At 40.3% G+C, this 24,048-nt stretch overlaps 1 protein-coding gene across 4 annotated transcripts in view; it reads right to left on the bottom strand.

The window, feature by feature from the left end:
• The window catches only part of FBN1 (fibrillin 1), a 157,604-nt gene that overhangs the window by 10,035 nt on the left and 123,521 nt on the right, over window positions 1–24,048 (bottom strand). For 2 of the 4 annotated variants that reach the window (XM_055716550.1, XM_055716548.1), the window contains exons 41-61: window positions 23,312–23,434; window positions 22,529–22,687; window positions 21,530–21,601; window positions 19,186–19,311; window positions 17,968–18,090; window positions 14,776–14,901; window positions 13,875–13,991; window positions 13,334–13,462; window positions 12,743–12,862; window positions 12,182–12,307; window positions 10,045–10,194; window positions 7,581–7,646; window positions 6,727–6,843; window positions 6,242–6,361; window positions 4,514–4,636; window positions 3,958–4,089; window positions 3,209–3,334; window positions 2,447–2,653; window positions 1,715–1,840; window positions 1,378–1,500; window positions 266–382 (exon numbers count right to left, since the gene is read on the bottom strand). In XM_055716550.1, coding sequence (XP_055572525.1) covers window positions 266–382; window positions 1,378–1,500; window positions 1,715–1,840; window positions 2,447–2,653; window positions 3,209–3,334; window positions 3,958–4,089; window positions 4,514–4,636; window positions 6,242–6,361; window positions 6,727–6,843; window positions 7,581–7,646; window positions 10,045–10,194; window positions 12,182–12,307; window positions 12,743–12,862; window positions 13,334–13,462; window positions 13,875–13,991; window positions 14,776–14,901; window positions 17,968–18,090; window positions 19,186–19,311; window positions 21,530–21,601; window positions 22,529–22,687; window positions 23,312–23,434 — 2,628 coding nt within the window. Of the gene's footprint in view, window positions 1–265; window positions 383–1,377; window positions 1,501–1,714; window positions 1,841–2,446; window positions 2,654–2,693; window positions 2,822–3,208; window positions 3,335–3,957; window positions 4,090–4,513; window positions 4,637–6,241; window positions 6,362–6,726; window positions 6,844–7,580; window positions 7,647–10,044; window positions 10,195–12,181; window positions 12,308–12,742; window positions 12,863–13,333; window positions 13,463–13,874; window positions 13,992–14,775; window positions 14,902–17,967; window positions 18,091–19,185; window positions 19,312–21,529; window positions 21,602–22,528; window positions 22,688–23,311; window positions 23,435–24,048 lie in introns of those variants that run through there. The other 2 variants (XM_055716552.1, XM_055716551.1) reach the window with 2 other exon arrangements.

Here is a 24,048-nt window from a genome sequence, read left to right as displayed (position 1 = left end):
GAAAGGGTAAGGCAAGAATTATAATCTGGTGCTTTTATAGTCTGGTTCTTGCAAGTGCAAAATTCGAAGACAGATTATGAAAACAAGGGAATGTAGGAGGGAGGACCTCTTTGCATCTTCTGTACTGGTACGACTGGGATCAGAACCTGGCCTATGCTTCCATTTGGTTTCTCAGGAACCTGATTTCACCTACTTGCTACTTTTCTTCTGCAATAAGCGTCAGTAACAAATCCCAAATCCACATCTATATTCCCACATCACTTACCAATGCAGGCTGTATGGTGCTGAGTGAATCCAGGAGGACATTTACAAGTGAAACCCCCAATAGTGTTGACGCAAAGGAACTGGCAGTTATGCTGCTTTGTTGCACATTCATCAAGATCTAAAAAAACCCAAGAAAAGGTCTTTCAGTTATGTTCCCTGTGTAGGATCTGACAGTTCAGCTGGACTTAGAAGTGACTGCAAATAAATAATGTATCAAATAAAACCTTTTGAATCTATGTCTCATTCTCCACGCTGGCTTCCTGCTCCTGTCACACAAAGCCCATGTGTAATGAATGGGCCTTTGGAGCTACACTTGTGTCCATGCTGATGCTGGATTACAGACACCACTCTCGTCTGTCTGCAAGGCACTGTTGCATAATAAATGCCTGTTCTTACCACAGCCAATAAACAGAGAGTCACCATCTTCATGAGAAGTAGTGGCAGACTGCAAAATGGTATTGCACTGAAGCAGGCTGTTACTCCAATGACAAAGTCCACTGCTATTTCCCATGCCAAGTTTGGAACTGCTGCTCTAACTTGTGCAGTTTCACCAAGATACATAAATAAATGAAATTATAATGAACACTTCAAAGTCTCTCCTGCACTGCTGTCCGATATTCAGTGTATGGTGTGCTTCCCTCCCTTCTCCGGGTGAAAATGACCTGACCTAACCACTTTTTCTTTAAGCGACCTGGCCTAACCACTCCTTTCACAACATTCAGCATGCTGCAGAGGTGGTAGGTTAAAACTCTGGTGATGCTGGACAATGCCCTGCCATGCTCATCTTTGCATCCATTAAGATAAATTTATCACTGAATTTATAAATCAACATGCTTACAAAAATAAGACTGATCATATATACTATCGGTTACAAAGTCTTTTAAGATTAGCTGCCATCAGCCTGCAGAAATTCCTGAGGATCTACTGTTCATCCAGATTATGAAAGAACTTACTGGAACACCAGCTCCATCCTGTGCAGGACACTTCTACTGTCTTTAGTGGAAATAATTGCATGAATCAAGGGGTCAGATTTATATCATTTACATGTCCTTGGATTGGTATTCGCCTGTGAAACACTGAGTTTCTGCAGTAAATTAGTTCCTTGATTTTTACCTTTGCAGCTTCTCCCATCCTCTTGCAGGATGTACCCTTTTGGACACGAACACTGGAAGCTCCCCTCTGTGTTCTTGCAGATGAAATTGCAAGGTTTTGGGGACTCATTACATTCATTCAGATCTAGAAGCAAAATCAGATACTTAGTGTTGATAACCAAGATTTGTGATAAATGTTTTTCAAAATGCTCAGGAGATATCAGAAGGAAATAAAAATCCCCAAAGCATTCTAATGAATGAAATTTTATTTTCTAATTTTTCAAAATCTTTGTATTTCCTTCTTCAAGTCATCTCTTAGTAACAAACTTTATATACATACACTGTACTGAGAAATATACCTATGCAAATAGTGCCGGTTATATCTGTAGTATAGCCAAGGTTGCAATGACAACGGTAAGATCCTCTCTCATTGATGCATTCCCCATTACGACAGACATCATGAATAACCTTGCACTCGTCAATATCTGCAATTAAATGAGGGTTAGTTCACAATGGAACAAGAACTGAATTTATACAGCTTCAATAGATTCTTGTGACCTGACAAAAATCCTACACCCTACATAGAACAAAAAAAAATTACATAAAATAATGAAATATTGCACAGATTAAGGAGAAGTAATAAGTGGAAAAATACGGAATGGTACATTAATCTAACTTTCAAATGCAACGAATGAGTCTTAAGTGGAAGTGAACAACTGGAGCTGATCATATATTAGCCTCCATAAATCAAACAACACTTTGCTTTCATGTACACAAATAGCTCTTAATCACTACCTACAACACGCTCAAATGTTGAGAGTGCAAATTCCCATTTGAGCACATGTCAATCAACCAGCATGCAAAATAAGTATCTGCCAAGTTGGGATGGATGCCTCGTCATCCCGGGCCTTTGGCTATGCACCCTCCTCCCCGAGGTCTGTACTCTCTCAACATGAGAACTCTCCAAAAATTTTGACTGATATCCAAAACCATTTAGGACCTCACAGTGTTCAAGTATGCAAGAAGCGAGTTTATAATTTATCACTTAATTTGGCATTGTGTAAGAGAGCCTTTAATAGAAGAGTCAGTACCTGCTCCGTTAGACATGTATCCTCGGCCATGAGGGCAAAGTTTCTTGAAAGCCACAGTGCCTGGGAAGGGGCAGACCTCGCAGTTTTGCCCCCAGCCTCGGCCACCATCACAGCAGCATTCAGACTTGGTGACAGAGTTCCTGTTGCTTGATCCAATTTGACACATACTTTGTAAGACTTCAGTGAAGCAGTAGCCCTCCCTGTTGTCTGGAAAACAAATTATGCATCACAGAGAATCCTAATGGTGACGACCTCCAGAGGGTCAATGAGATATTATGAATTTAGTCAGAAATATAAAAGAAAGGGCATACTTCACCCTGGGACTGTGGAACTGTGAGTGAAAGACTACCAGCAGTAAGAAAAAGAGCACAATGTCTGAGGGAAACAAAGAAGACAGGAAATTTAGCAAAAGGTGGAAGACAAGTTACATTATGCTTATAAAAATATGTTTCTGTTTAAACCCAGAGAAAAAGGATTGGCTGAAAATCAGGACCAAAGATAAGGCAGAGCAATTCCTGGCTGACTGAAACCACCAAATAGTCAGCTTCCACAGCGAGTCAACCCAACCGGCCTGACTGAAGCAGGCACGGGGACAGCATGGGAAGAACGAACTTGCAGCAGGGCACCTACTTACAAAGGCCCCTTCCCGCAGGCATGTAAATTCAACAGCATGTTTATTCACTATATATTTCTAAGGTTAATTCCAATCACAATTTCTGCTATGAAAGCGACAGTTCATTGGGATGTTAGTGTGCAACTTACCGAGGCATTCGTTCTGGGTGTCACTGGCCGTGAATCCCTCGTTGCATTCACATCTGTAACTTCCCACTGTGTTTACACAACGACCATTCTCGCAGATCCCAGGTTTGGTCTGACATTCATTCTCATCTGTGTTTTTGAAATGGTATGACAAAAAATCAAGTCCATTACTGGCTTAATGCACATTAGAGAAGTCTGTATGGAGTTCTTAAGCTGTGCATTCTGTCTGGTTAAACTTGCATAAGTTTTTCATTTTTTTTTTAAAACAAAACCTCAGTTTTTCAGTTTTCAGAGGAGAGATACCATATAGCTCACAATATCATATATTTTGTTACTACATTTTTCTCTGCAATATATTCCTCACTGGTTTTCAAAATTTTTCATAACTACAGCTGCACTTCTGAATGCCATCCAAAGTTTAAAAATGATTCAGATCTGCTCTCATTCATGCTAACAGAGATGAACTAGCTCACAGCAATGGGCCCAATCTCTGCTTTTCTCAGTTAAGAGCAATTCAGCAGCAGCAGTACAAACTGATTGTAAAGACAACCACATCCAGATTTTCTACTTACTGCCCACATGTGTGCACACCTGAACAGCAAAGCACAGTGCGTATAGCACTGGTAGATCCGTTATACAGGTAGTTGTGTAATTCTTCCCCTGAGTTCCTCAACACTTTGTTAAATCCAAAATTTTCTGCTCTGCTGAGGAGCTGTGTGTTTCAAGAGCTTCAACGCTTCAGTGTCACTTACCTATACAGCCTTCCCCATCTGGTCTGCGCTGATAACCTGGTCCACAGATACACATATAGGTGCCAATTAGGTTTTTGCACTCCATCTGTTTTGAGTCACAGTCGTGAATTCCTTCTTCACACTCATTCTGATCTAAAACACAAGGTTTAGACTTCATTACACAGACAGACAATCCTGAAAATTCACAATAGTAAATTCTGACTTTGGAATTTCAATCGTAATCGAACTATACATGCTTTTATTGTGCTAAACTAACCGTAAGATATACTAGCCTAAAGCAAATTGATTTCTCCCAAATGCCCATTTTCAGGGCAAGACAAAACTGTATCATCTGATATGACCTCACTTTATGCAGATGTGTAAGTTTATGGGCAGGACAGGTCTAATACAACCAACTGCATAAGGCAAACCACAGAATTTCATCCCAAATTCTTTCTGACTCAGTTACTTCCTGGGATTAAAACTCTGGCCCAATAGCGCAGTGAGTCAGAGCCCTACCCTTGCAGGAACTTGAAATCATTATCTCACAACCATGAGAGTCTGGTAGGAGCTTTACCTCTGCACATGCGCCGGTCCTCTCGCAGAACATACCCTGCGGGGCACTTGCATTCGTAGGATCCAAAGGTGTTCACGCAGCGGAAAGCACAGAGCAGAGGGTTCTGAATGCATTCATTGACATCTGGATTTGGAGCGACAAAGACCACGGGGGAAGTGAAACATGCTTTTGTAAAACTCAGCCAACTTGAGTGCGCATGGTTTAGATACAGCAATACCACAGATCCCAGGTTACTGAGGGCTAAATCTTAATAGTTGGGGACCAATGGTTCTACTCATTATGGATTTCTGTATAAGAGCAGGCCGAGACATGCCAGGATGTTTGCACAGCTACCTGAAGTTTCAGTATCTTCACCAGCAAGCAGCCAATGAAAAAAATCCATGCTGCCAAAAGAGCGTCTCAGTTCACTGTATCCTAGGGTCAGTTTTTATGATTGGTCCTTTTTAAATTCCAGCTTCTTCATAAAATGAATTCCGTAAAACAATATCCTTACTAGAAACACTATTTTGAAGTGCATTTACATACACTCTGGGCTACTTGAGTAATTACTGCTGTATAACGATGTTTATGCACTCTGCTAACTCCTCCTCTGCAATTTGAGCTTTTCACCCAAATTCCACAGGGAAGTCAATGAAGCTCTAACTGTATATAAAACTAACGCAAGCTGATGCAAAAATAGAAGCATTCTTTTATATGGGCTTGCAAACAAATAGATTGTGGCAGATAATTTAAGAACAGCTGTGTCAGGTCAGAAGAGAGTGTCAAAATGTCCTAGGACATTCTCCTCTCTGTGGTTGAAACAGGAGGAGACGAGTATTAAAACCCCCATACCATGTATGCAGAGATCCTTCCCCTAACACAGCCTCTCAGTTTTAAGGACTTCCACAGCCAAAAGCCACAACCAAACTATCAAACTTAATTTCCACTGATAGGTTCCCACACAAATTTGTACAATCTGCTTCTGGGTCAGTTTATACTTGTGGCCTCACTAACATTCTGCAGCAAAGAGCTTCACAACTTAAGTAAGTACTATGCATATAAAAATGTTTGCTTGGGTCTGTCTAACATGTTTCTTCTACTTCTGGTACCTTTACCACTTGTGGCTTTATAAATTGAAATCACGTATGTCTTTAGTTTTCCACACTGAAAAATTCTAGTCCAATTAATTTTCTGCATGTCTCTTCAATAACTCTGATCTTCCTTACTCCTCCCTTCTTTGTGCATTTTCAAATTTTTATTTTTGAAATGAGACACCAAAGCATGAAAAATATTCAACCTAGGGTTACCATGGTAAATGTCTAGTACTGTATTTATATTTTCTGGTTTGTTCCCTAACAAACTCAAGCAGCCCATTTTCTCTTTTCATCCTCCACAGTGACCTTCTTCACCCAAGGGTCCCCTAGTCGGTAAGCAAAACCCATACACACAATAAGCAGCATTTCTGGGAACTGTTCTGGACAGAGCGTACCCAAACATGCTCCTCTCTGGGCGGTTCCTTTGCAGATACTGCCTGAAAACCTGTTCACCCAAACTTCAGTTAGAAACAGTTACCACGGCTCCTTCATACAGGAAGAAGGAACCTATTTTTCCATTTCAGATAAAGATGCATTGTTCCAAATGTCTGTATTTCTCTTTTTCAGCTGCTTTACGCCCCTCGCTTGTTTCCAAAATCAGAAAACTGTTTCGGCACACAACTACAGTGACAGTCCTTAACACATGGAGTCTCACCTTCACAGGTCATCATCGGTCCAGGCTCAAATCCCTCAACGCAGGTGCATTCAAATCCTCCCACCACATTCCTGCAAGTTCCATTTCCACATGGGTTTCCAACAGCACATTCATCAGTATCTGCAAGCAGTTAAATTAAGGCAAGACTACGTGGTTACACTCAACTAAAAAGGTATAAAAACTACACTGCTGATGTACAACCAAAAAAATACAAAAATACAAAACCCAAGACCTCATTTAAATTACTGATTTAGAGTCATAGACTCCTAGCATAATTTGGGATAGCTATAAAGGTTTTCTGGGTCAAACAGCCACAGCAAGACCAACTTGGAGCCAATTGCTAAGGCTCTGCCCTGGCAGATTTTAAGCACCAGTGGGGATGGAGATTCCACGACATTAGAATAGTATAACCCCATTATTCCTTAATGCCATACTTAGCAATACAGGGGTTTCTTTAAAATGGAAGATGAAACAGCTGTACTTACCTACACATTGAGCTCCTTGTAGGATGTAACCATACGGACATTCACAGCGGAAAGACCCATCTGTGTTGATACACTGCCCAAATTTACAGTTATCTGGATCTAGGCACTCATCCACATCTTAACCAGAAATACAAACAACACAGTAAGTGCAACTGATTTCATGTGGTTTTAGACTTCTTTCAAAGGACAGGTGTTGTTCTGGCAATAAATATTCCTAAAATCACAAAAAAATACTAAAATCTGAATTTTGATATATTAGGATGAGGGTACGGAATTTTTCTTGCAGGCCAGCTTTCAGGATGCAGAAAAGAAACTGATTCTACACGTCAGATAAAAAACCTCTCTGGGACCACAGGGAGAGTAGCAGATATGAAAAGCAGTAGTCATCCAGTGCTCCTTAAATGAAAACTTCTACCAATGAGGCTGAAGTGCTGTTTGTCTTGGGAGAGAACAGAACGTACTGAAGGGATCTGGGAAACTGTGGTTTGCACTTCTGGAGGATTAAAACCATTTACTGTAAACAGGCTACATATACTGTATAAGAAAAGACAAGCATGCTATGTGATCCATTCTCTAGATCCTACACAAGTTTCCTAGCAAGTCTACTCAGCATAAATTAAAAAGCCAAATACAATACTCTAAAAGAAGTTTATTTCTGATATATGAGATATTCAAGCTTTAATTTAAACTTGGTAGGAATAATTGGAAAAAAAAAATCTGTATATAAGTTTCCACAATTCGTGGCTTTTGGAAATAGTTGCAGAGGCGTTATTCTCTATTGAAAGGGAGAATGGCTTACGGGTAGAAGACAGCACACTGATGCAACAACGGCATCGTGCAGCGTGGGCACTTACCCAGTCTTGCATCACCAGGTCCAACAAGGATGCCAATTCCAAATGGACAAATCTGTCTAAATGCCTCTGTAAGAAAAAAAAAAAAAAAGTAAAAAAATCAAACTATGTGTTAAATTCTATCTTGGTATTCAGCATTACTCATAAGCCACAAAAGTAACCACTGATACCAATTCACCTTCCTCATGATCAGGTCTAGAAATATAGTATGTTAATGTATAAACTTATAATTTAATCTTACACTCATGTAAAAAATGTATGCTCTCTTGACATTTCATCTGATCTCCTGTATGCAAATATGTAAAATCCTGTGAATAATTAACATTATGTACTTTCCTTTAAGGAGCAAATAAATACAGTACTTCCATTTTAGAAGTATCAATACTAGTGACAGCATTCTTTTTTGTTGTTAATGAAACATTTCCTAAATTTTCTGAAGATGACACAATTTAATCTGTAGTCACCATGGCCCTTAAAGCATGCCCATCTCTAGTTACAGAATAAGTAATAATTTTATTATAGGTAAACTGAGAGTAAAATTTCTGGGCTCAGCTTAGAATGAAGTCACCACTCAGTTTCCAAATCCACCATGTTTTTGGTGTGACTTTTGAAGATGTAAATATGATGCAAGTCTTTTGAGAACAAGAAATTCTCTATTTTTTGTCACAGGAAGTATGTACTCCCTTATCTGTGCAATTCATCTGACATATTCTTGGCAATAGAATAAATAAGAAATCCTAGATTTCCATTCTGGTGGACCAAAATGCAATATGGATGAATACCATTATAAAGGACCTTCAGCTTCACAAACTCCTCTAACTTTGGGTCTGACACACACACACAAAAAATACAAGCCTTGCAACTGAAACTAAGCTTCCACCTCTCCCCTCTAAATTGTATCTTGAGCAGATGGATGGACACAGGACTGGAATTCTAACCATCTCAAGATGCTGCTGAGCATATTCTCTACTAACCGTGCTCAGAACATCACAGAACCCTTGACAAGATTTTACTTTTTCTTTTGCAAATTCAGTAGGCTGCAAAGAGGTTTAGAGTGCAGCAGTATAATACAGTCAGACATAACAAACGTTACCCTTTCTTTAGTTGAACTGCATTAGCTGATCTTTGCTGAGGTTGAACAAAATAGAACTAAATGTAGCTGCACGCCTGCACTGAAAGTAAGAAAGTGTCTTGACGTACTGCCAGGCTCTGAATGGGAAACTCAGCCCTACGCAGCTGGGCAGCACAAAACCCGCCTGTTGCTCAAGCCTTCAGAAGGAGACTCAGGTGGCACATGTGCTTGAGCTTACCAGCCTCCATTCAGATAGCATACGATGGAGACCATGCGTGAAATATTTTTTTTTTCCCCAAAAGAATCAATTCCACTATCTGTGATACGCTGAGACAGAAATTTCCCAGACTCAGATATGTTAAAGCTATTTCTTTTTTAGAAGATGAGAAAAATGGCCTTGATATAATCCTTTGCAAACAGTTTGGACTGTGAAAAATATATGTGCTGACACTTCAAGGAAATGCTGCGATGTATACCATGCTTTTCCAACTGACTTTGATTCAAACGCTCCAAGCAACGTAATGAAACAGGCACAGGCAATAAGCCTAGGAGGAGTATTGCAACTGGCACATCTGATTCTCTTTTCTTCCCTTGGCTTTTGTGAGGATTGTCTGCAAAACATCTACATGACTTATTAATGAAATGAACTGTATTAATATATTGCTGAAACCAGTAACGCTGTTAACCACATTTGTCAGCATGAATTAAAGTCTGTTCAGCAAGTTGTACCATGACGGTACAAAGGCCTGTTGACTTGCTCGATGCGCAGTTACTCAGTCTTACAACAGATACCAACAACGGAGAGTGTTCCTTTAGCAACAGTTCAGTGAGTGAGGCTTCAAGGCCTGTGTTTTGTCATTCCATGCTGGTTTTGCAAGTCATTCGTATTGATAAGACTGCAAAATTAGATAATTTTTTTTTAATAACAAAATGAAGTCACAAAATGTAACAGGGTTATTCAGATGTACATCTAGTTCCACTGTTGGTTTTTGTCTGTTTGCTTTTTTGTTTGGTTGTTTTTTAAATTAGATTTCATGTTTATGGTACCCCTTCCTACACTTATTTACAATCAGATGAATTCCATTTGTGTCTTGCAGGTATTTCCACTCAGAGCCTATCAAGGACGTACTTACTACTTTCTGCTTTCTGTATGTGACACCTCCAGAGCAAAATACTTGGCACCTAATCATGCTAACAAACCTAAAAGCAAACAAGGAATATGCTTGTGACTGGACTATGCAAGAAAAATGTTTTTTGAGACTGCAATGACAATTGTTAAGCAGAGGTTAAGCACCTCTGGAAAATAATTTTTCCTAATTTCTTCTTATAAGAATCCCAACCTTCTTTTAGTTCTGAGGTTATCATGACAGTAAGGTAACCTGGTCAGTAACGTACCATCTGCTTCCTCTGGGCAGAGTTCACAGGGATCTCCCCATCCCTGTCCCTTTAAGGCACAACAACACTCTTGTTTGGAGTGGTTTCGTGACTTCGGCACAGAACATTTTCCATCTTCGAATTTGGTAAAGCAGTAACTTACTCTCAGATCTGCATAGAGAAAAACTTGTTATGAGCAGTTGGGGTGACTTTGACACAGTTTTCACTTAAGAGTTGTTAATTGCAAAATTACAGGAGGCCCCTCTCAATAAAACACCCAACTTCCATTTGAGCGCATTAAGAAGGACCATTATTGTCTCTGGGGAAGATGTGAAGAGTGAGGGGAGCTCCTTACCCCAGTCCAGCAAAGCTATGGGATCGTGCCCTACTTCAGTCACGGAAAAGGAAGGCTTTTCCTCTTTTGTCCAGCAGAGATGGAAAAGCTGTACTGCCCTCTTAGACTCACTCCTCTTTGTAAAAAATGAATATTGGCTTGACTTGTTTGTATTCCGTTATTAGGACGAACCACTTGAGTCAAGAGATTTTAATCAACTTGTAATGATAATACCATGTAGTGTTAAAATGAGAGGCAATTTCCAATAGCACTGTCCTTCTTCCCTCTCCCCTGAGGTACACATAAAGAAAACTGTCGCAGTGACTTTTTACTCCCTTAAGCTGGATAACCAGGATGCTGGAGCAGAGCTGAGATCACAGACCACAAGCATCCAGCAGGCAGAGAGCTGGCAGCTCCCTGACTTGGCAGGCGGACAGCAACAGGGCAGTTGTGGAAGCAGCTGCTCATCCAGTTTTCCGGCTGCAGCATCAATGCTGGGCAACATCCAGATTTTACAAAATTCCTAGGTAATGGGAAGTTTTAAACAAAACTCTGTTTGGCCTGAGATACTTGGAAAAAAAACCCCCAGTCTTCTCCACGGGATGGGGAGAAGCCCACCTGAAGTTCATACACACAAGTGTGCACTTTCTTCTGCCATTACGTGTGAAACAGTGGTCTGTTTTCATAAAGGAGAAGATTAAGCTGCGTTCTTTTTTATAGTTTTCTTGGGGGAAGGGTTATGATTTTTTTCCTTACCTGAAGAGGACAACACCCTCAGACTGAAGAAACTTCATTTATATGAGCTACAAAAGCACAGCCACAACAGCCGTGCTGCCTTCTTGAAGTTCAGTAAAGTAACTGTGCCAAATTGCATGGTGGTTTGAAGACTTGGATGAACGTTTACTGCAGGTTGGATTCATTTTTACCAAAACCACAGTTTCATTTAGCCCACTGTGAAGAACTCACTATGGTGTCAACAAGCATCACCGTTCTGTGCCAAGCATAACTACAGAGGTCCTTATAAAGGTCTTACTCGTCAGTGGTTCCCACTGTGCACACTACGTATCGGACATTTAATGATGTATCTATTTAATAATTCCCAAAGTTTTTAAAATATCTCACTCTCTAATTTGCTGTACTTGTTCTTTATCCACAAAACAAACTAACCTGTGGCTTTTCATTAGTAGATCTTCGGCTTTTAGCATCTGATCTCTGTCTTAGTGCCCATGTTTAGGCTCTGAACAGTGTAAGTGGTAATTTAGAAGCCAAAAGACGCTTCAGACTTTTCTAAGTAGGTGGGTGCTTATTGTCCCCACAACACTGCAATTTTTTTCCATTGATCTTTTACCCACCCACACATTTGTGGAGAAGAATAGCATATAACAAGTGTTATGGTGAATTTGATAAGTGCTAAGAACAACTTTATTGCTGGAAATGCTGCCATTAGCACTGCACTGCAGTAGTTGCCTGCCTGCATTCGTGCTCCATCTCCGTGTCAGACATATCAGAGTCTATACAGAGTCCAGGTACCCTCAACATTTCTTCCAGGGGTGCAAGAAAGGGCTACAGGACAACATAATTTCCTCGCTTAACCTGGTGCATTTAACATTATCTTTGCCCCTTTTATTGCAATGCTTCCTTTAATGACAAACAGATGTTAGGGCAAGACAGAACCTGGCCCCAGCTACAGAACTATCACGTTTTCCTTGTGAAAAACACTGTTTGAGTCCAGAGCCTCCTTGTTATATTAGAAACAGGCAGGAATAAGGTTTTTATAAGACAGTAAACAAATTCCGAAATGCCAGAAAACAGGAATGAACTTACCTTGGCATCGCCTCCCTGTGGAAGACAACACAAACCCTTCTGGACACAGACATTTGAAACTGCCTGGAGTGTTGCTGCATGTGCCCAGGGCACAAATTTCTGGCTGTTCCACACACTCATCAATGTCTGTAAGAAAAGCAATTAAAGAGGTGAGAAATAAAAATGTTTGCACTGGCAGCTGTACTACATAAAATGTAACCTTACATCATCACTGATATCTAACAGATTTGAAAAACAAAAAGGAAGAGACAGAAAGAGGAACAAGAAATCCAGGTGCAAAATCTAGGGTTAGTTTTTAAATCCTCATGCAGTAGGCAAACCCCAGCAAAGTACCATCAACCAAACAGCCTGGGATTAGATTTTTCTTGGGATCAGATCAGGTAGTTCTGGTTCAAACAAAACTTGGTGAGACTTCTGGGAAGTGACTTACCAGTGGCTACAGTTCAGAACTGTACACTGCCACAAAAGACTAAACATTACTCACCATTTAGATGCAGAGGAAAGTGGTAACAACTGTGAGTAGCTAGGACAGAGGCAGAAGGAGGGTTGTTCTGTACACACCTTCACATTTGTCATTCTGCAGGACATATCCAGGAGGACAGATACATCTGAACGACCCATCCAAGTTCTGACATGTGCCTGGTGAGCATTTTCCAGGATCCAGTGCGCACTCATTGACATCTAAAAGAAAAGAAAGACAATTTACTTGAGATAATTGCTGTTATCTCAATAAATCTGTGGCTGAGCCTGCTTTAATTTTGATTCCATCAAACTGACAGTGGAACTTCCCAGGAGCAAGAAAAGAGCCCTCTTCTCATCCTATTGGCATTGTTTTCTTCTGCTAGGTACAATGATGACAGTGTGACATTTCTCTCTGATCTCTTATACTGTTTACTAAGAGCAGGAATCCTCAAACTACAGCCCACGGGCTGGACAGGGCCCCCCAGGGTCCTCAATCCAGCCCCTGGTATTTACAGAACCCCCAACCCCCCTGCCGGGGGTTTGGGGGGGGAAACCGAGCAGCCGCAGATGACTGCCTGCCACTTCATCTGCGCGCCGGCCCCCTGGTTAAAAAGTTTGAGGACCCCTGACTAAAAGTATCTCCTCAAGGTTTGCTGCATGTTTCGTTCTGCCCTAAAAGAAAGCACTCACCAATACAAGTCCTTCCATCCAGAGCCACCTCATAGCCATCATTGCAAAGACACTGGAAGGACCCAATCGTGTTCACACACTGACCATTCCTGCAGAGCATTCCGTTTCCACTTGCACACTCGTCCACATCTAAGAAAAATAACATTGTAAGAGATAAAAGGAACACCTGCAACAAGTGAAATTGGGAAGGTGAGACTTCTGTTTCCACTACATTGGTACAATAACTGATAGTACATAAATATCCTCTGCTTCAAAAGCAAGTGAGGGGAAAATACCACTATTGATCTATGCTGTAAAATTGTCAAAGCAAGAGTAAAAAAATCAGAGTGGCACATATCACATGCAAACATTTAAGGGGCTATAGAAAAGTATGGAGTGCATAATCAAAGAAGCCTCTTCAGACTAAGAAATTGTTTTTTGTCTTTAATCATGCAGACCATGAAAGGTGTGACCCTAACTCAATGGAGAAGATGGTACTAACTGTACATTCATTAGAAGTAGAAAGTCTTAGAAACACGTAACTGGTCTCAGCACTCCTTACCTATGCAGTCATTGTTGTGTGAGAGGATGAACCCCAAATTGCAGCGGCAGTTGAAAGAGCCAATGGTGTTTCTGCAGGTTCCGTTGCCGCAGGCATCTCTCTCACACTCGTTAATATCTACAAAGCAGAAATAAAATAAGCAGCAAGAGTTTTAATCACTGATGGGGAAAGGAAAGTCTTCAGCTATCCTGCAGGCAAAAGAAATAATCCACTGCCAACAGACTGAACAGAAGAATTGTTTGTCCCCAAAAGACGATTTTACGTAGGTTTATACACTTGATATCAACACCTACAAAAATAATCAAGGGTCCAACAATCATTTATCTTACTGTGGCTCCCATCTCACCCTTCCCAAAGGATATCTAAGCTATCTTTATCATAAATGTTCTGAAATCTCATCTTGCTCAGACAGCAGACACCACACTAACAGCTGCAAATGGGTTAAACACAGAATCTCCTTCTTTATTAAGATGACTCTGTTTCTGAAAAGGGCACTTCTCTGGCAAGAAGTACACCCTTCACTTAGTCTGTTAACAAGCAGGCTGTGTACGATTGCTGCATTGCAATATTCATCTACTAAATTTCTTGCCTAAAGTAATAAATCAGACAAGATGCTTCAGAAAATTCTAAGAATAGAACATTTTCCTGAAAAACAACAGTATTAGCAGTTTATTAGACAGGCTATATTTTTTTAAAGGTTCACTTTAATGAGATGTTCTTCATTCATTATCAACTTGTTATCATCTCTAATTGCCAGCTATGGTGGTTTTGCACCTTTGCCTGGTGGTAAATGGCTCACAATCTCAGTTCTATGAGACCTATGCAACACCTATGACAAAGAGGATAGGCTTCATAACTATCTCAATGGAAGTCTAAGTACAGCTTAATTTGATATACTTGCCTATACACATTGTTCTGTCATCATTGGTCTTGAATCCATTGTGACAAATGCAGTAGAAACTTCCAACAGTATCAATACACTGCCCGTGGCTGCAGATGTTGGGAATTTCTTGACATTCATTCCGATCTGAAAACACAAAGGTACCATGAAAGTTAAGGCTTCGAAACTGCAGGGCTGGAAAGATGTATTAGCAGCAACCATGACAGTCAGAATCCAGTGCACAGCCCTAATTTAAAATCTTATTTTTAATTTATTAATGATGAAACCATTACTAAGTAAATGTCAGAAAAGGGGCTGTTTGCTTGTAAATTACCCTCTTCAATATCTGTGGAGCTGAAAAAAACCTAGCGTAAAAATGGTATTTACCGAACACAAATTCTTGCTACAGGGAAAAGCATATCGCCTGGATTTTGAAAAGTAGAATTACCGACATGAAATTGTATAGGGAGATTTCTGAGTGCTCTACATTGACTGCAACAGATACAAAAGCCACATATAAATCACAGTTTCTATTCTTCTCATGAAAGCCGCTACTTGCTTTTAGCTATGCTTGATTATAGCACAAATTGCTTGATTAACTCACAGAAATCATACAAAACAGAAAGGGAGATGAATCCCGCACTTTTCTCACTCAGCTTACAGAGAGATAAAATGCATTGTAGATTTATCTACTCATTATGCAGTGATAAAATGGGACATGTATACATATGTGTTGTAGCATCCATGCCTCATGCAATGTGATGATCCTGTAAACCAGACAAAGCTCAGTCAGCAAGAAGAATTACTGCTATATGGAGTCTGAAAATACTTCGCCAACAGCAGCAAACACCCAACTGCATAATTCTGCAGGGAGCGCTAGGGAAAGGGAAAGCTATCCTGCCAGCATGTGCTATGCTGCCTGACAATCGCAGGGCATCCATCACACTTGTCCAACAGCTGACTGCCTCCTGCTACTCTTGTTATCAATGCTTTCAGGCAGAATTCAGGATCCTATCAATAGTGAATGAAACAAAATTTTGAAGAATGGAATGTTTGCTGTCCAGCACATTTTTTTCCCCCATGACAAATCAGAAACATGAATCAAATGACGCCCTTCTGTTGACCTCATCACCAACAAGAGCTGGTTTCATTCAATATGCTTCCTGACACTCTGTCTGCAGCAGCTCCAAAAACGAGAACTGAGGTGCTGCCATAAGCTTGCATTAGAATCGATTAGATTTTAGCATTCATTAATTTTCTTTTTAAATGCAACCTAAGCAAAGCGACTGCAGTTTCTTACCAAACCACCCCCAGGTCACTGCAAAACTAAGAGTCAAGTAGTTCCTAATTGCAAAGAAATTAATGTATTACATCTTGTCTCCCTGCCTCTGCTGCCACTTCTCTACACTCTAGCTGGCATATGGACAATTTTGATTGCCCCCATCCCCAGGATTACCATGCATCAGCTGGGGCCGCAAGTAATTTTGGATGTCTGTTCACTGAGGACCAAGCTCTCCCAATGCTATTAATGATACTGCTGCTAATTAGAGTCTAAAGAAGGCAGAACGGAAACCAGTGCTGGATAATGTGCTTCTTAAGAACTCTTAACCTTCACAGCTCAGGAGAGCAGAGATGAAAGAAAAATTGTGATTCTCTCTTTGCTGCTGTATGGGCAAATGAATAGTGAATTAAAATCCCAGGGAAAAGTCACTTCTTTTGGGATAAACAGAGAACACTGTAACTTGTTAAAAAATTGGGAGGCAAAATTAAGTGCCAAAATGAGTTTATATGAAAAATTATTTATTATACCACAATAGATAGCACCAGTAGAATGGTATTTTCACAGTAAGATACATGCAGTACTCATAGTAAAAGTGGCTGTGATACATCAGTTTTGATTCAATAAACTACTGGGATATCATCATTTTCCATGTGGTAGCATGACTGATCCAATACAGCAAGATGCTCAGCACTCTTTGCTCTCAGCAGAGCTGTTGGAAATTTCCTCCCTTTGCTGAATCAAGTATTTTATCAACTGCTTTTATTTTGACTCTAATTGTGTAACTTTATTTTCACTAAATATAAAATAAGAGCAAAATACAGGGAAGTATTACTGTTGGTGCCAATTCATGTCTGGTATTGTAACCCATATCAGAACCTTCCCTGGCTCTTCCTGTACTGCTGTAACGAACCCATAACAACAACAATTACATTAGAACATATTGAATATTTACATGTGGCACTGCATAGCTTAACAAAACAAAGTTTTAGTTCTCATAGTAGCGTTCTGGTTGTCCCTACACCCTTTTCCCTTAAGGGTCACATGAAACAATGGAAAACTGCACTGTAGGGAAAAGTACACTTCCTAAAACTCAAGTACTCAGAAGCAAAAACCCAAGGAAAATGTTACCAGTTTCCGTTGTAATTATTATTTTGCTCAGAAATGTATATAATATTTACAGCTGCTTGGCCCACAGCAGTCTTTAAAAAAATCTCTGTGATTCTTCAAGTAATCAAGATAACATGAATGCCCCTCTGGACTACGATATTATAAGAAAAAGCACATAGATTAGAGAACTGCAGTCCCACTCAGTATTTAAAAATAATGTTCAGAGGCTTGTTCAAATCCACATAAAAGTTAGGAAGTTTAACAATAAGCTTTTTAAGTTAGTTAGTGCATATGGGCTAGCAGATAAGTTCATGTTATCAGCAGAGACCCCAGCAAGCAGTGAGCTATTTGTAAAAACACAAGTGGCAAATAAATTGCTAAAACAAATCTTAAAATTAAATTAAACAGCGAATTAAAATTAAAATCAAAGAATTTATGTAGAGGAAGGTCCCTGTCAGGACTGCAACTGAATTTTTAGCATCAGAAAATAGTTAGTCAAAAGGTAGTGAATCAACTGGTCTGCCTAGACACAACACAGGCTAAAGAAAAATATTTGCCAGTGGCTGGTGGGTTAAAATGGAAGACAAACATCTACTCAGGTGATTAACTCTCATTTATGCTTCTGTGGGATGGGCCCCCTAATCTTCCAGGAATGACCAGAGTGTTTATGGGATGCCTTAAAAGGCTTTAAGAAGAGGGTTCTTGGAGCCCAGGTCATGTCCTGGTATACCATCTTTCTGAAGAAAAGTTATGCTTTTTTAGTCTTCTTTTAAAAATCTACTACTTTTTGCAGAGCCTCACACAAACAAGCCAGAAGGACTCACCAGTGCAGCGGCCAGTTGATGTGAACCTGTAGCCAGGTTTACAGTCACAACGGTAGCTACCAGCTGTGTTGACACATTCTGCATTTTGCTGACACACTGGTCCATTTTGGCATTCATCAATATCTGTCAATACAAAAAGGGAATTTGATTGTTATGGTAAGCTGGCACTAGAAAGAAACTGACTTTGTTTTTAGCATAAAGAGTATTATCTTACGCAAACAGAGGAATTTCTTTCTAATCCTGAAAAAATAAATGTATTGATGAAAGTAGATTTTTGGTCACATTAGGTATCTCCTGAAATGATCCCAAACCCACATGGTCCATTTGTAAAATACACTCCTATTTAGAGAATTTATACCATGGTTTCCTGAAGGTGTTGAAAGGCCCATGAAAAGCCTGTTGCAACACTTCACTTGGGTGGATTTCAGTCTTAAGACTGTGATCAGAAAAAGTAAGCTGCTCTGTCTGCACAGATCTCCACTGGAGACTATGATGCTCTGTTATGATTAAGGGAGATCCTTGAGATCCCTATAGGATATTAGTAGCTTTCAGTGTAAACACCACCAAAAAATTTTAGGCAAAATTTTTTGTCCAATTTTCCTTACTTACGTGGCTGCAAAAAAATAGAACTTTATTTCCTTAGGAATGTAACTGTTTCAGTTAGAAGCAACATACGGAAGATGCTTTTATTTAAAGGTCTCAATACCTTGCTTGCAGCGCAGCACCATGCTGTCAGCAGGCATAACCCACACCGGAGAATTAAATCAATTCATACTGCCATCTTTGGTTTCTCCATTAAACTGACTAATACAATGTTAGGAAATGTTTAGATTGGGGAAAAAATGATCATGTGTTTATATTATTTACAGAAATCTTTGTTCCATTACAAAAAAATATCTTGGTTGGAATTAAAAAAAAATGTGCTCATGATCTGACTCAAAACTACTACTCTTTTCTTGGCTTTACTGTCAAATCTGAAAAACATTGTTTCTTCCCATGACTGCTGACTCACGCTCCTTCAAGGCCTCAGATTGTCTGATGGAAAATCTGGTATTTTCTATGCAAAAGAATTCAAAACGTCTGAATTGACACAGACTTATGACAATGATACCGGTATTTTCCCCTCATTGAGGATGATTTGCAAGTATATCAGATTTGCCAGTGTCTGAGTCGCCAGGTGGTGAAGGCCCGTTTCTCTGAATGAGATCAGCACTCTACCTTCGCAGATCAGTAGCTTGTCATTGTAGAAGAACCCCACAGGACACTCGCATCGGAAGCTGCCAACCATGTTTATACAGATCCCATTTTCACACACTCCAGGAATCTCTCTGCATTCATCAATATCTGCAAGAATAATTTTTTTTTAAAATACTTGTAAACAGCACTTCATGAAATCTGCTACAGAATATGTCCTTATGCATTTATCCTTAAGAGAATTATCAAATGTATAATGCTATCATCAGAATGTTCCCAACTGCAACAGACAGTGAGTCATTCCAAACTGGAAATGTAGGTATTTTCTGTTTTCTCAGGCTTCACTGTAGTGAAGATATATGCTGCCACATAGGAATGCAGAAGGTAGCACACATCCTTCCCCACGTCTCCCACCCACAGCCTTGATGAACATCCTCCTCCTCAGTGTTACAGTGAAGTTATTGGGAAGAGCCAGAGAGAACGTAACTGTCTTTGATTTAATACAGAAGAGCATGACTGAACACAAACACTCGTCAGAATTAGTTTTGCACAGTTTTACCCTTGTTAATCTGAAAAGACTTTCATGTTTTTATATAACAGTTTGAAAGTGCCAATGCCAGGTAACCTCTGAAGTGTTGCCAGCATGCTATTAATTAGATTGATGAAGCCAGGCAGCCAGGGTTTGCCAATGCTTTATATACACCAGGGTTAAGTAACTCATTTTGGCACAAAAAAACCCAGCTGCTATTACAATTACATGTCTTGCCTATTGGGTCTGTAAATTACACATCTTGAATAGTCTGACAACATAGAAGAGTTCAAAGTCCTCTCCAAAAACTGCCACATGCACTGATGTACACAATACAGAGGATATGGTGAGAAATTTTCAGCTAAAGTGATTTTCCATCAGATAATGTATTGTTTTTAATTTTGCTGCTGGATCAAACCTTTAATTTCCTACATTAGATTCTGTAATTCTGAGCCCTCTGATTATACAAGGGGTGAGTAAAAATAGAACTACTTCTATGTCTGAAACAACCATCTGGAGTAAATATATAGAACTTTAATCCAAACAGAAAAGTAACATCACGTAAGGACTGTAAGCAAATATTACAGGGTACATAAAGCTGTGTCCCTGCAGAGTGGGTGCTACCTTGTTCCTGTGCCCTGTGCCTACAGATGTAAGGGACAAAAGCAACTCCTGTGCAAAAGCAGCAGGTTGAGTGCTACAACTTAGTGAGACAGGCCAAGATCCCAAAGCAGCAGGGAAAGCCCGAGATCTGCACAGCATAAAGCTGCATGTGCATCAGTCTCACCACAGTGCTGCATGCACTGGGATGTACTGGTGACCTCTGCAGGGGGACAGCCCTTCTGCTTCAGTTGGCTTCTGAAGGTAGATTGCTCTATGACGCAGCAGGGCAGACAGAGCAGGCTGCAACACTCCTGGCACACACATCAGCTGCTACAAATGCAGCTTTTACCTACACAAGTTAGCACAATCCAAGGTCTCCCTGCCAGTGCTGATGTCCAATTAGCTTGAGTAGACTTGGCAACAATTTGGGCTAATGTTAATAGCTAGAAGGGGGAACTTTGCTTCTAAGAAATGACCTGGTAAACAATAAATACTGTACATTTCTGTAACTTCTTTAAAAATCATATTCCCCACTTTACTATAAATATTTCCATCTAACTAGGTGAACACTGCATCACAGCAACAGCCTAATGTTAAAGCACCTGATTATTGCCTATATGCTGCCTGTGTTTGCTACAGGGCACATTATCTGCTTCTTATTTGCATTTTTGTGTGAATAAAAACAAAAGGAAGTCCCATTAGGGATTTACTCAACTCCCTGTCTTAGAATTCCTCATTCTCTCCCTCTTTTTGTTTTGCAATTTGTTACTCACGATTCAAATGTTACACACAATAACATATGTGAGAAATATTCCAGCTGAGCAGAAAAAAGGATTTTTGTGTCAAACCAATACACAGGGGGACTGATGTGAAATGTCAGATTAAATCTCTGCTTTAGTTTGAGGGAAAGACTCCTAATTCCTCTCAGGCCAAATGCTAGTTGGCCTTACTCCCAGACCTCTTATTCTCAGTATCCGTGCCCTGCTCATGTAGGCCTGATTACAGTTTTTGGAGCTTTATGTTGTCTTGATTACAAGCAGCAATTATCATTGCTGCCAGCCAGGAGGAGCTAGGCAGAGAGTTTGCAGGCTCAGATTTAAATGGAGGGTTGAACTCCATTACACTGTTTAGTCGTTATTCCTCTCATGAAAAAAAAGTAATTGGGAAAACAAACCTTCCCTCTTCCCTGGGCAGAGATAGCATGGCACTTAGTTAAAAACAGAAATTACAACTCACCAACTGGTAATCCTGTATAAATGTCAATGAAGAAGCCAGGCCTTTGACTTCCACAGAGTGTGGAGAATTCATCTGCAGCAGGAAAACAAAGCAACAATTATAGTATTTGGAATTAATCAACAGTCAAAAAGTCATTACATCCTTTGCCCAAGAAAGTTAATCTCCTACTCTTTCAGCACCTGCAGGGCACACAGAGGTATGCAGACCCTTCCCCGAGGCTCACCATGTGATGTGCTTAACATGCACTTGGGTTCTCATTCAAAGGCCATTGAAATTAGCAAACACAAAGATGCAGAGGGCTTGGGACCACATCCCCATTTTGCTTTGCACATGCTCACCTCTGTGCCTTACAGTTTTTTCATACAAAGACCTGACTTCTAAAACCATGAACGGTTAAGTTGGAAGAGATTCAAATAAGTGTCTAGGAAGTTTGTTCTTGAAGCAAACCACCTTGAACCAGTGGTATGTCCTGGGCTCAACTCTGCGGTCTTACCCCGTGTGGAGGAGTCCTGTACGCCCATACAATTAGCACAGAAACTCCTACATTTTATGTTTAGCTGCTTGACACAGATCATTCTCAGAGGAGACCTCTGTAAACCCATGGCTACCACAAAGGCTCTTTGCGGTGATCAGCAGCTGAGGCACAGCACTGTAGACACCACATTTGCTGGAGCAATGGCAGTATTGCAATGGAGCAAAACCTTGGTCAGTGCCTCACCACCGGATCAACACGCATTTGCAGAGAGGCAGATTAACCAATACAGAGCATGAAGCCTCCCAGACAGGGAAACTGGCACAAAGGAGGCATGGCCCAGCAGCATGAACACAAGCCACTCAACATATGCCTTCATTGTGACTAGGGCCAGAAAAGTATTAATTCCTTCATTTTGGGCACACAAGCGCAGACAAGGATATTGTATCTCTAACAATGTTACACGCATTAATAATAATTCGGATGTTACCAAGGCCTTCAAATAGTTTTGCAATGCAAAAACATACCAGTGCTTGGGATAGGACACTGTTCACAAGGTTTATTCCACGCACGTCCAATATTGTAGGAACAGCAGCACATTTTCTTGGTCATATTAAAGAGCAGCTCACCATCACAGGTTTGATTGTCAGCATAGTAATTTCTGTAACACAGACTTCTTCTCATATCTGTGAAAGTGAAGAAAAACCCAGACCAATGCATTAGCAATTCTTATGGAAGATGATCTATCTGAAGGGTTTAGGAGATACCTCCTTCAAATATGTACTTTTTTGCCCCTGTCAAGGAGACGCTGCAGCACTGTAGAATACTACAGAAGAGCCTCTCCCTAGAAGAGTACTCTAAAAGTACGAGAAAGCAATAGAAATATTCAAGAGCAAGCAACACTGCTGTAACACTCATCAGACTTACCAAAGTATTCAAGTTGGGGCTTTGCCCAACACTGAAAACCATAAGCTAGTTTATGGTTCCCCCTCAGAACTGTACACAGCTTGTGACTTCATTCTGTGAAGTCTGAGTAACTTTAGCAGTGTTTCACATATAGAAGCTTTCAGGGCTGAAGTGAAACTTGTAAGAAAATACCAAATTAGAGGAGAAATTCTGATGAAGTACTGAAACATCTGCATTAAAAGTGATTTGCCTTGCTTTATTTAAAAAAATAATGAGAGAAGCTTGATCTTTCATTTAGTTAATTCTTGTATAACTCAATTCACAGAAATAGTTCTGATTTGTGCCCAGGAAAACCCTGCCCCAAACCACTAAGATAAGCTTGAAAAAAACCCAACAACCCATACCCATGCAGTTGTTTCCTCCATTAACTTGCATATAATCAGGAGGGCAGATGCACGTGTAGTTCCCAACAGTATTGTAACATGTGCCAGGTCCACAAATGCCAGGTGTATCACACTCATTCACATCTAGAAGAGAACAAAAAGGCAGTGAGTGGCCACAGAAGCTATCTCATTGTGCTTCTGAGAATGAGAATATCTCAGTAACACCTGAGGTAGGAAGGTACTGGTGGAGGAGAGCTGAAGGGGCTCTGAGCAAGGTCACGGTGGAGTGAAGCCCACAGAGGGAAGGAAGTGGTGGCACAGGTGGCCGCGGAAAGGCTGTCTATGATGTGACGAAGGGAACTCTGATATGTCTACCAGGTCAGAGACAGCAATTTGGGTTTTGCCCCTGTTGTACAAAAGTAGTATTTGAGGATCTCATCCATTCTGGATTCCCAGATCCGGACAAGAATCAAAGCTGTTCCCTGTGGAGAGCCCATCTCAATAAGCAATGATGCCAATACAGTCTGCCTTACTGGGGAAAATGAGTAACTTTCCCAACACAAGATGTCAGTCATGTTTACTTCATCAAGAGACTTTAACCTTTGTTTAAAAAAACCAAACCAAATCACCACCCCCAAAACACCCTAGTTCCTAAAACTTTAGAAGTATCTCACTAGCCTTACCATTTTGAAATATCTGTGACACACCATGAAGGAAAAATATAGCGGTAGATTTCCTCTTTAACATTTGTTGAGCTA

Source organism: Falco cherrug, chromosome 7 (assembly GCF_023634085.1).
Source record: "Falco cherrug isolate bFalChe1 chromosome 7, bFalChe1.pri, whole genome shotgun sequence".
Classification (NCBI taxonomy): domain Eukaryota; kingdom Metazoa; phylum Chordata; class Aves; order Falconiformes; family Falconidae; genus Falco; species Falco cherrug.
The sequence above is the reverse complement of the archived record's forward strand: the minus strand, read 5'-3'. Positions and strand labels throughout refer to the sequence as shown.